The sequence below is a fragment of the Bufo gargarizans genome, chromosome 9 (genome assembly GCF_014858855.1).
Source record: "Bufo gargarizans isolate SCDJY-AF-19 chromosome 9, ASM1485885v1, whole genome shotgun sequence".
Classification (NCBI taxonomy): Eukaryota; Metazoa; Chordata; class Amphibia; order Anura; family Bufonidae; genus Bufo; species Bufo gargarizans.
In genome coordinates, this window is record NC_058088.1 from 3,345,731 (window position 1) to 3,360,915 (window position 15,185).

A 15,185-nucleotide genomic window follows, 5' to 3' on the forward strand; every position below is an offset into this window, starting at 1 on the left:
ATGTTGCACCCAGAGATAAGCAGCGCCATAGTTGTCTGCGGTACATTCAGTTCCTCATGTTTGTGGGGGTCGGTGAGGAGGGGTATTATGTCCAGTGTCTGCTAATGATGAATGTCTTTTCTGACAGAATGAAGGACTGCACCAGTTTGAAGAACAACCAGTGGAAAATCTTTTCCCAGAGCTGAGAGATCTCCCCAGCAAGTAAGATACTGACTTACCGAGGGCGCTCGAATAACGCGCTCCATAGGCCATCAATATTAAAATCCTGGAAGACCCTTTAAAGGGGTATTCCGACTATGACAAGTGATCCCCTATTCACAGGACAGATCAGTGGGGGGACCCCCATCAATCGCGTGAACAGGGACCCTGTACACTTTTGCGCGCCCCAAAATGAATGGAGTAACCGGTTGGGCATTAATCTCTTATTTCTGGAGTGGCCGTGCTTGATCCACCGCTCTGTTCATTGCAGGGGGACCAAAGGGTAGGGGGTTACACATGCTCATGAGGATTACAGTGGTCGGACCCCCACTGATCTTATGTATAGGGGATCACTTGTCAGACTGGAATACCCCTTTAATTAAATGTTCATCCCATACAGCAGCGCTGGTGAAGCGGTACACGACAACCATTAAAATCAAGGGGTATATGTAGGTTGCAAAGACGAAAGACTCACCCTCTACTCTGGGTAATAGGGCGAGTTCTGATTATGGGGTGACCCCCCCCCCAGCAGCCGGCTATATGTCTAGAAACTAATGGTCGTCTTTATACATTTTCAGTGTTACCTGGCTGAGTGTTCACAACATCCCTGACACCCAGAGGCGGATCACAGCGTACGGGTGTCAGAGCGGGTACTTCTGTGTGTCACATGTAGACCAAGGAAAGCGAGGTAATGGAGACCGCTGTAAAGAGCTGTTAGAAATAACGGGAGGTGGGTTGTTCTATATCTTATAGATGAGAAGGCTCTGCACACAGGTGATGATGCGGTCCTAGCATCGGGTCCTGTCAGCAGAGGGGAGAGAGGGCTGCCTAAATAAAGCTATAAATTACAAATGTAATCATTTCATTAATCTGCCACTAGGTGGCGTTGTTGTATGGAAGTTGTAATTCTAGCAGTAGTAATACAAATGAACATGTTTGGGACGCATGATGAGAGTGCTTGTCCTGAACGGCATGGCATTTGCTGCATCATTACGAGCACCCCTGTGCCATCATGCCCACGCAGTCAGGAGTAGGACGACAGCTGGAATACACAGTCACATCTCTGCTCTGATGGCGAAAATTAGCAAAAATTCAGATCTCTGTTTAAATCCTTGAATGCAACGATCAATGCTGAGGGGGAGACACCTTCTCGTTTTTATTGCGTCCACTGACCCAGGGGCTTTCTGCCCATATTTCTGGTTCACAGGTTTATGTATTGGCATAGAGGTATGTGCCTGTATATTATAGTTGAAAAATAAAAAACAAGGGTAAAATCCTCCTATGGGATTTAAAAAAAAAAAAATCATAAAAAAAACAGTAAATGAACTTTGAGTTTAAAGGGGTTCTCCAGGGATACAGATACTGATCAGATCAACACGTGGCACCCCTACCGGTTAGGCTACTTTCACACTAGCGTTTTGGCTTTCCGTTTGCTGAGATCCGTTCAGGGCTCTTACCACGCGGTCCAAAACAGATCAGTTTTGCCCTAATGCATTCTGAATGGAAAAGGATCCTCTCAGAATGCATCAGTTTACCTCCGTTCCGTCTCCATTCTGCTCTGGAGGCGGACACCAAAATGCTGTCTGTAGCGTTTTGCTGTCCGCCTGACTAAGCTGAGCAAGACGGAGCCTGTCCTGGCACACAATGTAAGTCAATGGGGACGGATCCGTTTTCTCTGACTCAATCTGGCACAATAGAAAATTAATCCATCCCCCATCGGCTTTCAGTGGTGTTCAAGACAGATCCGTCATGGCTATAGAAGCCATATTACAACTGGATCCGTTCATGACGAATGCATGCCGGTTGTACAGTCCTGATCAAAAGTTTAAGACCACTTGAAAAATGGCAAAAAATCATATTTTACATTGTTGGATCTTAACAAGGTTCCAAGTAGAGCTTCAACATGCAACAAGAAGAAATGAGAGTGAGACAAAACATTTTTTGAGCATTCAATTAATTGAAAATAACGATTAAACTGAAACAGGCTGTTTTTCAGCTGATCAAAATTTTAGGACCACATGCCTCTAAAAGGCCAAATCTGTGCAAAGATGTGGATTGATTGTCATTTTCTGTCAGGTAGTCACACGTTGTGATGGCAAAGGCAAAAAAACTCTCCCTTTTTGAACGTGGTCGGGTTGTTGAACTGCATAAGCAGGGTCTCTCACAGCGCGCCATCGCTGCTGAGGTGGGACGCAGTAAGACAGTCATTTGGAATTTCTTAAATGATCCTGAGGGTTATGAAACAAAAAAGTCAAGTGGAAGACCCAAAAAAATGTCATCAGCACTGAGCCGGAGGATCCAATTGGCTGTCTGTCAAGACACTGGACGATCCTCGACCCAAATTAAGTCCATTACTGGTGCTGACTGCAGCCCCATAACCATCAGACGGCATCTGAGACTGAAGGGCTTCAAAAACAAAAAAACCTCTTCAAAGACCTCGTCTCCTTGAACGCCACAGAACTGCTCGTTTGGACTTTGCAAGAGAGCACCAAACATGGGACATTCAAAGGTGCAAGAAAGTTTTTTTTCTCCGATGAGAAAAAATTTAACCTTGATGGTCCTGATGGTTTCCAATGTTACTGGCATGACAAGCAGATCCCACCTGAGATGTTTTCTACGCGCCGCAGTGGACTGGGCGCCATAATGGTCTGGGGTGCTTTTTCCTTCAGTGGAACAATGGAGCTTCAGGAAGTGCAGGGGCGTAAAACGGCCGCTGGCTATGTCCAGATGTTGCAGAGAGCATTCCTCATGACTGAGGGCCCTCGTCTGTGTGGTAACGACTGGGTTTTTCAACAGGACAACGCTACAGTACACAATGCCCGCAGGACAAGGGACTTCTTCCAGGAGAATAACATCACTCTTTTGGCCCATCCTGCGTGTTCCCCTGATCTAAATCCAATTGAGAACCTTTGGGGATGGATGGCAAGGGAAGTTTACAAAAATGGACAACAGTTCCAGACAGTAGATGGCCTTCGTGCGGCCGTCTTCACCACTTGGAGAAATGTTCCCACTCACCTCATGGAAACGCTTGCATCAAGCATGCCGAAATGAATTTTTGAAGTGATAAACAATAACGGCGGAGCTACTCATTACTGAGTTCAAGTTTGGAAGTTGGATTTCTGTTTTGGGGGGGCTTAGTTATTTTTGGGAGGTGTGGTCCTAAACTTTTGATCAAGCTGAAAAACAGCCTGTTTCAGTTTATTCGTTGTTTTCATTAAATTGAATGCTCAAAAAATGTTTTGTCTCACTCCCATTTCTTCTTCTGTTTCATGTTGAAGCTCTACTTGGAACCTTGTTAAGATCCAGCCATGCTAAATATGATTTTTTTGCCATTTTTCAAGTGGTCTTAAACTTTTGATCAGGACTGTATTATTGTAACAGAAGTGTGAAAGTAGCCTTAGCTGTTTTTGGCTGCCACGGCACCTGAAACTAGCAGTGTACAGAGCTGGAAGCAGGTGGCGCCATATGCTGTGTCGTGGTCATGCGGGGTACTGCAGCTCAGCTTCTGTTCAAATGAATGGGAGCTGTGTCATACGTCGATGCCGAAAACTACACAGTGTACAGAGACTTCTGCTCTGTGGCTGATCAGCGGGGGTGCCGGGTGTCGGACCCCCACTGATCTGATATTGATGTCCTATCCTGAAGATATCAACATCTTTAAAGGGGTATCCCAGTTATCACAAGTTATCCTCTATCCACAGGAGGCTAATTCATAGGGAATAACGCTGAGGCCCCGATTGACCACAAAAACGGGGGCTCTCTACCCTGTGGAGCCGCCTGAAATGGATGCAGTGGCCGGTCATAAAAATGCGCTGCCGCTTGATTAATTTCTATGGGAGCGCTGGAGATGGGCAAGTACAGCGCTCCGCTATCTCCGGTGCTTCCTTAAAAATGAATTGAGCAGTTGCATGCATTTCCGACCAGCCGCTACGTGAATTTTAGGGGGACTCCATGGGGTACGGGGCCCCCTTCTCGTGATCGATGGGGTTCCCAGTGATAGAACCCTCCCGGATCTGACAGTTGTGCCCTATCCTGTGGATAGGGGAGAACTTGTTATAATGATCGTAACAGCATGGACAATAAATTATGATCCTTTTACTCTGTAAAAAAATAACTAAAAATGGATGCATTTCTGCCAAAATAAAAATTAAAATAATAATAATATGGATTTGCATATGAACCAGCTAATGGCACCTACATAAAATACAATTTGCCCACAAAAAAAACCAAATCCTCATACAACTAGAAACGTTTTGACTGCCCGAATGACTAATGTAAAAATAAGAAAAAATGTTCTGGTCCACAAAGGGCTTCAAGGGATTTTGCAGGTTTTATACATAAATGGGCTTCTTTATTATAATACTCTGTAGTGCTGGCCTGTGGCAGCGTCATGCACCGGTGCGGGCATCGTACACATACACTGGTAGAACTATGCCTCTATGTGGTCAGATGAAGTCACTTTGGACGCACCCATGGGCCATTTGTATAGATGCAGCTGTAGGGTTTTATCAGAGAGACGTGGGGGGGCGGAACAAGGCTCATATAGATCACTGTATAATCACAGGGTACCACCTGCCATAAAACGTAGTCTTTATTGTATAACACGTATAAAATAACAAACTCCCATAATGACAAACGCACCAGGAAGAAAAAAATCAACACTTCATGGGTGGATATGCAGTTGGCGCTCTGAAAAATAATTTCTGTTTCTCAGTGAGATTCCCAAAGAGCACTTTGTTCTAGGCAGGATAATAGCTTCTTAATTGGGCCTGTCCCTGAATATGGCCCTAAGATATTTATTCCTGCCTAAAAAAAACGGAATAGCCGCCCCGATAAGGGCGATCCCGTATTCAGGAACCTCCTGCAGTGCCCTAGGTTGCCCCTATCCGGGGGTAATTGGGCTGGGTCTAATCAAGGCCCGATTGGTGATGACCTGGTCTAAATACAGAAAATAATAAAAATATATTTTTGAGATATAAGCAGCAAGATGTACTGCTATATATGCACCGTATAGGTACGTGCTAAATCCAGTATGTCGTTAGAGTAAGAGAAAAAAGATGTTATGGTACGATATGGTACGCATTATAGGCGGCTGCTTAGCGCACACAATAGTGTATTATCACAGCGCAGCCGTCTATCACGATGCCAAATGCTCTATTGGTATAGATATATAGTCCCAACGCGTTTCGCCCACACCAATGACCTGGGCTCATCAGGGGACATACAGTTCAGTGACCTAACAGTCATCAATATTAACGTGAATAGGACACAATCTTCCTCATCACTGATGACACTAAGTGAAATTGTCACCCGTGTCAGGCTGTCATTCATTCCAGCCAAGTAATTCCAATCAACACTCTTGAATAGTACAGTGGAAGACAATAGGTAGGGTCACATCCCTATGCAGATATGAAGGATAAATATGATCCCTGTATGGGCAAAAAGGACAACTGCCGCACCACATCCATTTACACACTGGTAAAGTGGTGCCTGCCGGTAACATACAGCAGTGGTTACATGAACTCGTTCATGTGCACCACAACATGGAAGATAATTATGGTACTTGCGTGCCCAAGATTGACTATATGGGGGTGGTTGCATGCGCCCATTCAATGATGTGGCAGCCCACGGTCTTCCGGCTTGACCTGTGGTGGTCAGCGCCGGTGCCCCAGTGAATTCAATATATATCACTGGTGAAATGGTAAAGGAAGTAATATTTCTATGCTGGCACTTGTATGTAGATGTTACATGACCTCCCAGCACATGCTGGGACTTATCACATGAATAACGCCTTTGTCTTCTGTTTCTGGACAGAGATTCTCCAGAGCTGGTCTCTGCAGCAGGATGGTCCCCTTTCCAAGGTGCACATATTTAGTATGCCCAATGCAGGAGCAGAAGAGGCGTGCAGATGGGATGGTGAGTCTATTGGCAAATGTTATGAGTCAAGGGTGAATTTTCGATGTATATTTGGTAATTGGGGTCTCTTTGTTTTCCAGGCATTGAGGAAGGCCATACCTTTCAGGAGCAGTACAATGTCCTGGTGACCAGCACCATAGAGCTGTCTGCAGTGTATTGGTGAGTTCCATTCTCGGCCTCTATTTTACCTTAGTCCGTGCGCGGGTCCCCAGCTGGCTCCCTAGACCTAGGAGCATTTTTTTGGCCAAAAGTTCTGCCTCCCTCATTTCCACCATTAGGGCTCCAGATGTGGAAAACTCTGTTCCGTACCCTGACGGCCTTGGGCAACTGACTGTACCTCATTCCAGACCATATTCTCTATTCAAGGCCCAGGCTTCTACTTATACTATGCCCCCCCAAAAAATAAAAAAAAACAGAAGCAGACAAGAACAGAATAACAGAAGCAGTAAGGACTGCCAGACAGACAATAACAGGACATGGAACAGACGAAGCTCTGCTAGGCTCTACAGGAATACAGACATGACAACGGACGCAGAAGCACTGCTAGGCAAGCAAGGAACAGAACAGGGACAAATAACAAATGCACCAGAACAGAGCAGATACAGACGAACAGAACATGGCATAAACAAGATACAGAATACAACAATGAAAACCTAAACGGACAGATGGAAAGACCCCTTGGGTCAGCAGCAAGGAGCAACACGAAGAACGGAACAGGATAAACTGACAGACAGGACAACTAAACCAGAACTGACCCCAGGAACAGGACACACAGGGAGAAACGAGTGCACCTGCAAAAAAGACCCAGACACCAGAGCTCAGAACAAGGACACACAAAATAGGACCGGGCGTTGCCCATGGCAATCGGAACACTGAACAGAACTACAGACACGGTCAAAGGGATACACACGTACACGGGCAGGTTCACACCAGATACCGCAGCCAAAAGCAACCAGCCTGCACGGAAACACCCGCAGCCAGTACGCAAAAGGCGTGCAGCCAGCCTCCACAGCAACACGCGGCACGGTGAACCGCACCGTGACACTTGGCCTACATGTCATCTTCTAGGGAAGATGCCTATAGATAGTATGCCCTCCTCAGGGTCACTACATATTTTATGTGCACCCGTTGTAATAACAAATTACCATAGGTACAGCCTAACCCTGTCTGAGCCCATTGCCTTGCACCTAAACCCCCCAGGATGCCTCAGCCTCTTTTCGCTCCCAGGCCATAGGTAACCTTGCCCAGCTATCCCAATCTATGGTGGAACGTTTGCCTGCCCAGATTGCAGCTGCTTCATCCCTCCCCAGGACAGGACAGAACATGCTGTACCTCCAGAAACAGGTCCCTTAAGGGACCTACATTTTTTCCGCAAAGGGCCTGCTGCTTCTCAGAGTACTCAAGTTGCTCCCAGGATAAGACTACCTCTCCTAGGTTCTTTCTGCCACCTCAGGGGACACTTCTGATTCTGAGCAGAGCACAATGCTATCTTGGTCTTCATACACTCCAGGCTAAAGATTGGTGTCATCCTGCTCCCATCTTCAAAAGTTTCTGAAGTCCTCTTCTCTGAAATCCATTTCATCGCTAAATGGTCCATCTCTCCGCAAGTGGATCCACAAGTAGCTCGCCTTGCCAAGGCCACCACCCTCCCTTTGGCTGACCCTGCTTCTCTCTCTGACCCCCTTGGACAAGAAGATAGATTCCCTGTCTGCTTTTGTTGCAGCTGGCTCAACTAACCATCTCTGCCTGGGTTGCTAAAGTCTGTGTCGTTTGGGCCAAATAGCTTCTTCCAGAAATTGCCAGCTGACTCTGACCAAGCAGATCTCTTTCCTTGTGTCTCAGCTTCTCCAAATTTCCCAGTACCTCTGGGATGTTTCCCTTGAGCCCACTCACCAAGCAGGCAGGGCAGTTGCTAATTCGATTCCTGGGCAGTGTATGTGACATTTAAAAAGGCACTCGTAGCTCTCCCCTTTCTGGGTGAAAAGCTTTTTGGTAAGTGCTTGGTAGAGCACATCTTGGAGGCCATGGGCAAGACTTATCTCTTACCACAGAACCATCCCTGCTCTACAGCACGTTCCCAGAGGTTTTATTCCTTTCGGGACTCCTTGTCACGTCTGGTCAAGGAGTCCTACCGTCCATCTTTCAAGACTGTGGTCTTTGGAGGAGAGCTCCCAACAGATCAACATTCTGGAGCTCACAGCCATTTTCCAGGCTCTCTGTCTGTGAAAAGTCCTCCTCCAGAGTCATCCAGTCGGGATTCAAACAGACAAATCCACAGCGGTGGCTTACTTGAACCACCAGGGGGGCACCAAAGCAGCAATGCTCTTTGAAGCATCATGCAATAAGTGGGGATAAATGTCTTTGCCCTTTCCACTGTTCACAATTGGGAGGCCGACTTTCTCACTTGGTCTGGGCGACTGGTCTCTCTGTCCAGAGTTTTTTTTCCCAGCTGTGCCATTGGTGCGGTCTCGGACATGGACCTCTTCGCCCCCCTGTCTGAACCACAAGCTTTCGGATTACGTTGCCATGTCGCTAGATCCTCAAGCTCTAGCCGTAGGCACCCTGGTTGTCCCCTGGATACAGTTTGCCCCTCTGTGTCTGTTTCTTACTCTTCCACTTCTGCCTCGCATCCTCAAACAGCTCAAGCTGGAAGGGGATCTGACACCAGACTGGTTCTGCAGGGTGTGGTAAGCTTCCTCTTCCTCGGCACACTAACCTCCTTTCCCAAAGTCCATTATTCCCCCCCGATTTACTTTCGCTAACATTGTGGCTGTTGAAGCCACTGTCCTAAGATTTTGTGGTCTCTCAGGCTATTATTCAGACCATGCTTAAAGGAGTCTTCTGGGAATCAATATCAGATCGCCAGGGGTTCGACATCTGGGATCAGCTGTACGAAAAGGTCCCAGTGGTCCATGAGTGCTTAGAGCTCTTCTTAGGCCAGTGACATCTCTATACATCGGTCATATGACCTAGGTGCGGGTCACTCCCATTCAAGTCAATAGGGCTGCTCTTTTCCATTCCCAGGATTCTTTACTTTGTCCAGTCTGGGTTTGAAAATGGTTTGTGTCTGGTGTCCCTTAAAGGGGTTATCCGACCGCTATAATGACTCCCCCAATGCCCGGGCCCCTCATATAGATTATACTTACCGTGCTCCCCGGCACGCTTGTCACTCTTGATGCCCGCACGGCCACCTGCTGCATCTCCCCGTCGCGTAGATCAAAATATCCAGTGATGAGGGGAGCAGCCAATAGCAGGCCGCGATGGGGACGAGCCTCCCTAGCCTCACCTGCTGAGATGCTGCAGTGCCAGGGGAGCAGGGTAAGTATAATCTATATGAGGGGACCTATATCATGGTTTGTGATGCTCATCAGCCTCCTCCCTCCGTTTTCTCTCGTTCTAGCTGGCCTTTCTTGTAGTCATTACCTCCATTCGCAGAGGTTCCAAGCTTGCGGCCCCGTCTTATAGATACCCCTTTCTTATTCTTCACCAGGACAAAGTGGTCCTCCGTTTTGTCCCTTTGTTTCTTTCCAAGGTAGTTTTCTCCTTTCACATCAATGAAGACATTAATAATCCCCAAGTCTTGATGTTGTCTGGGCAATCAGAATCTATCTGGTGCTGACTGAATCCTTCTGGCTCTCAGACTCCCTCTTTGTCATTTCCGAGGGCCCACACAAGGGCCTGCCAGCCCCCAAGGTGTCCATTTCCCGTTGTTGTAATCAGTCGGCCTACCTGGCTAAGGGCCGAGATCTTCCCTTTTGGATGATCTCTCATTCTCATTCTACTTGTGCAGTTGAAGCCCCTTGGGCAGTTAGGCATCAGGCTTCTGCTTCCCAGGTCAGCAAGGATGCCGCCTGGGCCTCTGTCCATACCTTTTTCAAATTTTACCAGATTCATTCCTTGGCATCTGTTGGGTTGCAAGGTTCTCCAGGTGGCAGTGCACTAGGTTAACTATTTTTGGACCTCTCATAGCAGCGAATAGAGAGCGCACCACACATGCACGGTGTCCTCTTCTTCTTTACTTCAGGAGCGAGTCACAGAGGTGGAACCCACCTAGCAATGTCTGAGATCGGGTCAACCCCTTTAAGAACTGGACTATTTGGGGCCTTCAGGACTGAGTGATTTATTTATTTTTCTTTTCTCTGACACATTGAATTGCATCGGGGGAGCCAGGAGACATTTTATTTGATCACATCTTACTCATCTTAATTTCACTTTTTTTTTTTTGTCCCACAAGGGTAGGGATCAGCAACCTCCAGCACTCCAGCTGTTCTGAAACTACAACTCCCAGAATCCTCCTTTCACTTCTGTGGGAGTTACAAGGACAGCCGAGCAATTTTGCATGCTGGGAGTTGTAGTCTCACAAGCAGCTGGAGTGCCGAAGGTTGCTGATCCCTGCACTAGGGGACTAAAAGCTGCAATAGTTTCTTCTCTTCTGTAATGCTTTTTGTCAAAGTGCTGATGTCCTGACCGAAGGGATGGTATGGTCATCTAACATCTCTTCCCATGTAGCAGATCATGCTAGAAGGAGGTTCTCATGACTGGTGAGGCAGCTCATCATATTGACCACAACCCAGACTTATTCATATTCACACTTGTTTTTAATTTATTTTTTTGTTCTTCTTATTAATATTATTTTAGGAACATCTTGCAGAACGGCCTCCGAGAGCAGCTTCTCCTGCCAAACAGCGATCAGTTTGACAGTGTGCTTTGTGCTGTGACAGCAGACATCGATTTTGATGGACAACCTGAGATTTTACTTGGAACATACGGACAGGTAGTTAGTAAGCCACTGCTGTGGGACTACTTAGATGTGCAATGTGTTCATGCTCATTACATCACTGACTTGATCAAGCGTAGATCCCTAGCAAAGAAATGGCCACACAGCAATGTGCGACTATAATGCCGACTGTACACGAGACAGCTGTTGGTTGTTTCTGCCAACTCCACCATAGCCATGCACGCTCAGTAGGACTTAAAGCCCATCTGTCAGCAGATCTGTACCTGTTACATGTGCGCTTGGCAGCTGAAGGCATCTGTGCTGGTCCCATGTTCATATGAGAGAAGGCTTCATATTTATTTGCATAGTATGGCACCACCTGTTCAAACTGTATAGCAATGTGCTTGTCTACCGCTCTCCCCACAGCCAGGTCTGTGCATAGCCATCCTCTGTTTACAGTAGAAGGGATAATTTCCTGCCTTGCTTATCAGATAAGCCACAGAGCCTCTGCAGTAGCATGCCAGTATAGCTGAGAAGACTCCTTCTGCAGGGCAAGTAAGAGAGGACCGTATGGTCAGCTGCCAGAGGGAGAAGGAGACTGATTCTCCCCAGATCATGCATTCAGCAGCACAAATTAGCAGCGGCGTCAAGGTGGGACACATGAAAGCAACAAATGATGAAAAGGGAAACTTTGCAAATGACATGTATAATACTAATCCTTGCATTGTTTTCAACATGTTTTGCAAGCATAGGTAACTGAGGTCACTGCCCCCTGTGGATGAAGCATCGCTATGTTCTATTCCCCGGAAATAGCAATGTGAAGGCGGGTGAATTGCAGTGTAGCAGCTTTAGATTAATTAGATTACCGCCCACTGACACATGTCGGTTGTATGGGTGGGTGAAGCTGGCAAAGAAGGTGTAAACAATGAATCTAATTAACTAAGTGCAGCTTGTGAGAGCACTACACTGCCTGTGGCTCCCTGATGTGTGATTTCCCCCGTAAAAACAGGCCAAGTTGTTACTAAGTGCGACTGTCTCACTTTAATGCCTTCTCTTCCTTTGTAGTAAGATTTGTATTTAGGACTGGATGATCAGGGGGCTTGCAAGTGTTTATTTTTTTTTATGCCCTGGATAGTTTCCTCAAGGCTCCATTCAGACGTCCGCACTTTGGGTCCGGATCCGTTCCACAATTATGCGGAATGGGTGTGGACCCATTCATTTTCAATGGGGACTGGAAAAGATGCGGACAGCACACAATGTGCGGTCCGCATCTGCATTTCCGGTCCGCGGCTCCGCAAAAAAAATAGAACATGTTCGATTCTCGTCCGCAGCTGCGGACAAGATTAGGCATTTCTATTGGGGTGCCGGCCGTGTGAATGGACCCTTAAGATGCTTTCACCGGTTCATTTAAAGGACTGCGTGACTCTTGAATTTCACGGATGAAGCTTTGAAAAATCTACTTATTTGTCTATCACTTTGGAAACGAGTGACCTGAAGTTTTGATCTATATGCCGATGTTACAATAATCTTCCAAGATTGCAGATGAGATACCGATCTCCAGGTCCCATATCTCTTCATCACAAAACCCTAGAGTTAAAGGGGTTATCCCATGACTAATATAAAAAATTAAAATCAGACATCATATAGAACATGACAACCTCTTTCTAACCAAGCTAGAACCAGCCCTGTACCTCACATGGATCCAGAGATCTCCCCAGTCATTGCTCTGCTAGATTTATATCAAGCTGGCAGCTCAAGGGGCATGTCTTTTCTGCTGCAGCTCAGGGGGCGTGTCCATTCTGCTGCAGCTCAGGGGGCGTGTCTTTTCTGCTGCAGCTCAGGGGGCGTGTCTTTTCTGCTGCAGCTCAGGGGGCGTGTCTTTTCTGCTGCAGCTCAGGGGGCGTGTCTTTTCTGCTGCAGCTCAGGGGGCGTGTCTTTTCTGCTGCAGCTCAGGGGGCGTGTCTTTTCTGCTGCAGCTCAGGGGGCGTGTCTTTTCTGCTGCAGCTCAGGGGGCGTGTCTTTTCTGCTGCAGCTCAGGGGGCGTGTCTTTTCTGCTGCAGCTCAGGGGGCGTGTCTTTTCTGCTGCAGCTCAGGGGGCGTGTCTTTTCTGCTGCAGCTCAGGGGGCGTGTCTTTTCTGCTGCAGCTCAGGGGGCGTGTCTTTTCTGCTGCAGCTCAGGGGGCGTGTCTTTTCTGCTGCAGCTCAGGGGGCGTGTCTTTTCCTGCTGCAGCTCAGGGGGCGTGTCTTTTCTGCTGCAGCTCAGGGGGCGTGTCTTTTCTGCTGCAGCTCAGGGGGCGTGTCCATTCTGCTGCAGCTCTCTCCCTATCACAGCTCAAGAGGCAGCTGAAGGATGAAACTGAGCATGTGCGACCATCTCAGTGAGCAGGACAAAGAAATAAGAAAATAACAAACAGCAGGTGGCGCTATACAGATACATTTTATTGAATAACTCACTGGCTATGCCAAATTTTTTATTACATGCAATTACAAAACTATTCAGATCCAAGTGCTGGTTTTAAAACTGTAGAATATTTTTCATGGGACAACCCCGGTATCCGTCTGAAATAAAGAACAAGTAAGTACTTAAGACCCGGAGCCACAACATGGGATCTGTCAGGTAAGTACTTACCTGTTCTTTACTTTAGGCAGATCCCGGTGGGGTTGTCCGGTTTCAGGAGGAAACCAAAACTTTTAAATGAGTTAAGGGGAGCTTAGTGAAGACAAATTTAGACAGCTCCCATTGAATCCACTGGCAGCACTCTACATTCATCTTTAAACCCCCTGATGAACACATAGCAATCTGCTCGTAGTTCAGACTTTTCTCATGACTCTCCCAGTAATACGTACTGAATATGAGCACTGTGTGTGCAGGATGCTGCTGTCTTCACTAGCTCTCACAGCTTTATTTCCCAGGCGGATTTCCCCTTCTACAGCCCATGAGGGATCTCCTCGCACTTGTACGGACAGTCACTGATGCTGAGGCGTGCATGCATTTTCTCTACCGTCAGAGTTTGCAATGGGTGATCTGCTTTCTCTTTACACTTGTACACAGCCCACACAAACTGCCTGGTGTGCATTCTTCCCTGTGTGATTCCCCCTCTCCCTGCAGACCTACTCTGTGTGCTTTCCTCCCATCTACAGCCTGTGTAATTTACCGTCACCCCAAACTCCCCACCTGGCAGACTACTTTGAGTGTGCTTTCCTCCCTATCTGTAGCCTGTGTCAGCTGCACGCCCGATAACTTGGCTGCTTTCCCCTCTCTCCACACTATGATGTGCCATGTGTCTTCACCCCTCCCCAGGAGCAGAGAAATGCAAAAGAGCCAGGAACCAAACATCTTTAAGTTAGATTCAGCAGGACAGCCTAGCTAGGTAAAAGACTTACTCAGACCCTATAGCGGCAAAAGGTAGGACATTTTTAATAAAGACCCTTTTGCATTTAGCAAATGATCATTTAAAAAAATAATAATGGCAAATTTGTCCGTAGCCAGTAATGCAAACCCACCTAGTGGTGGCACATTTAGTGCAGGGTGTTATTTCTAGAGTTTTCCAAGTCAAGCTAGAAGTAAATGGGTATTGTCATGTAGGAAAATCACATTTAGTACAATCCGTTTGAAAACAGGACAGGGGAGACCTGCCATTAGGGCTGCAGGTGACACATCTTTATGTAGCCCTACATACTTTGGATGCTGCTATATCTAGGCCTTTTCTCTTGCCTCTGTATGCTTAGTATTAGGATGATGCACATTATACATTGGGACTACTACACACATCATGGACCACACAGAAAGGCGCCTGGTTTTCCGGAAGTAATATATTGAGTTTTTGATCGGTGGTGGTCTGATGCTCAGCATCCCTACTAATCAGCTGTTTGAACAGGCCGCATCCTCTTCTTAGGCCAGTGATATCACATTCATTGGTGACATGGCCTATGTGCAGGTCAGTCCCATTCAGGTGAATGGACCAAAGCTGCAATACCAAGCACAGCCACTATACAATGTATGAAGAGAAGGTTTCTGCCTCGGCGCAAATCACTGGAGAAGACGATCTTATTGCAAGAAATCTTCTTGGTTTAATAGAAACAACGCGTTTCGGGGATTTCAAACTCCCCTTCATCAGGTTTCATAGTGATACCACTATATCACTATGAAACCACCACGTATCACTATGAAACCTGATGAAGGGGAGTTTGAAATCCCCGAAACGCGTTGTTTCTATTAAACCAAGAAGATTTCTTGCAATAAGATCGTCTTCTCCAGTGATTTGCGCCGAGGCAGAAACCTTCTCTTCTTACACTGAAAATTCTTTTCTGGGGGATTGGACACCTCGCTGAAAAGAACCAACAATCTGCGGCTG

At 46.9% G+C, this 15,185-nt stretch overlaps 1 protein-coding gene across 1 annotated transcript in view; it reads left to right on the forward strand.

Moving 5' to 3' along the window:
* Nucleotides 1–15,185, forward strand: part of KPTN (kaptin, actin binding protein) — a 29,384-nt gene that overhangs the window by 9,889 nt on the left and 4,310 nt on the right. The window contains exons 6-10 of the mRNA XM_044306513.1: nucleotides 128–201; nucleotides 777–886; nucleotides 6,013–6,114; nucleotides 6,195–6,273; nucleotides 10,753–10,888. Coding sequence (XP_044162448.1) covers nucleotides 128–201; nucleotides 777–886; nucleotides 6,013–6,114; nucleotides 6,195–6,273; nucleotides 10,753–10,888 — 501 coding nt within the window. The remainder of the gene's footprint in view (nucleotides 1–127; nucleotides 202–776; nucleotides 887–6,012; nucleotides 6,115–6,194; nucleotides 6,274–10,752; nucleotides 10,889–15,185) is intronic.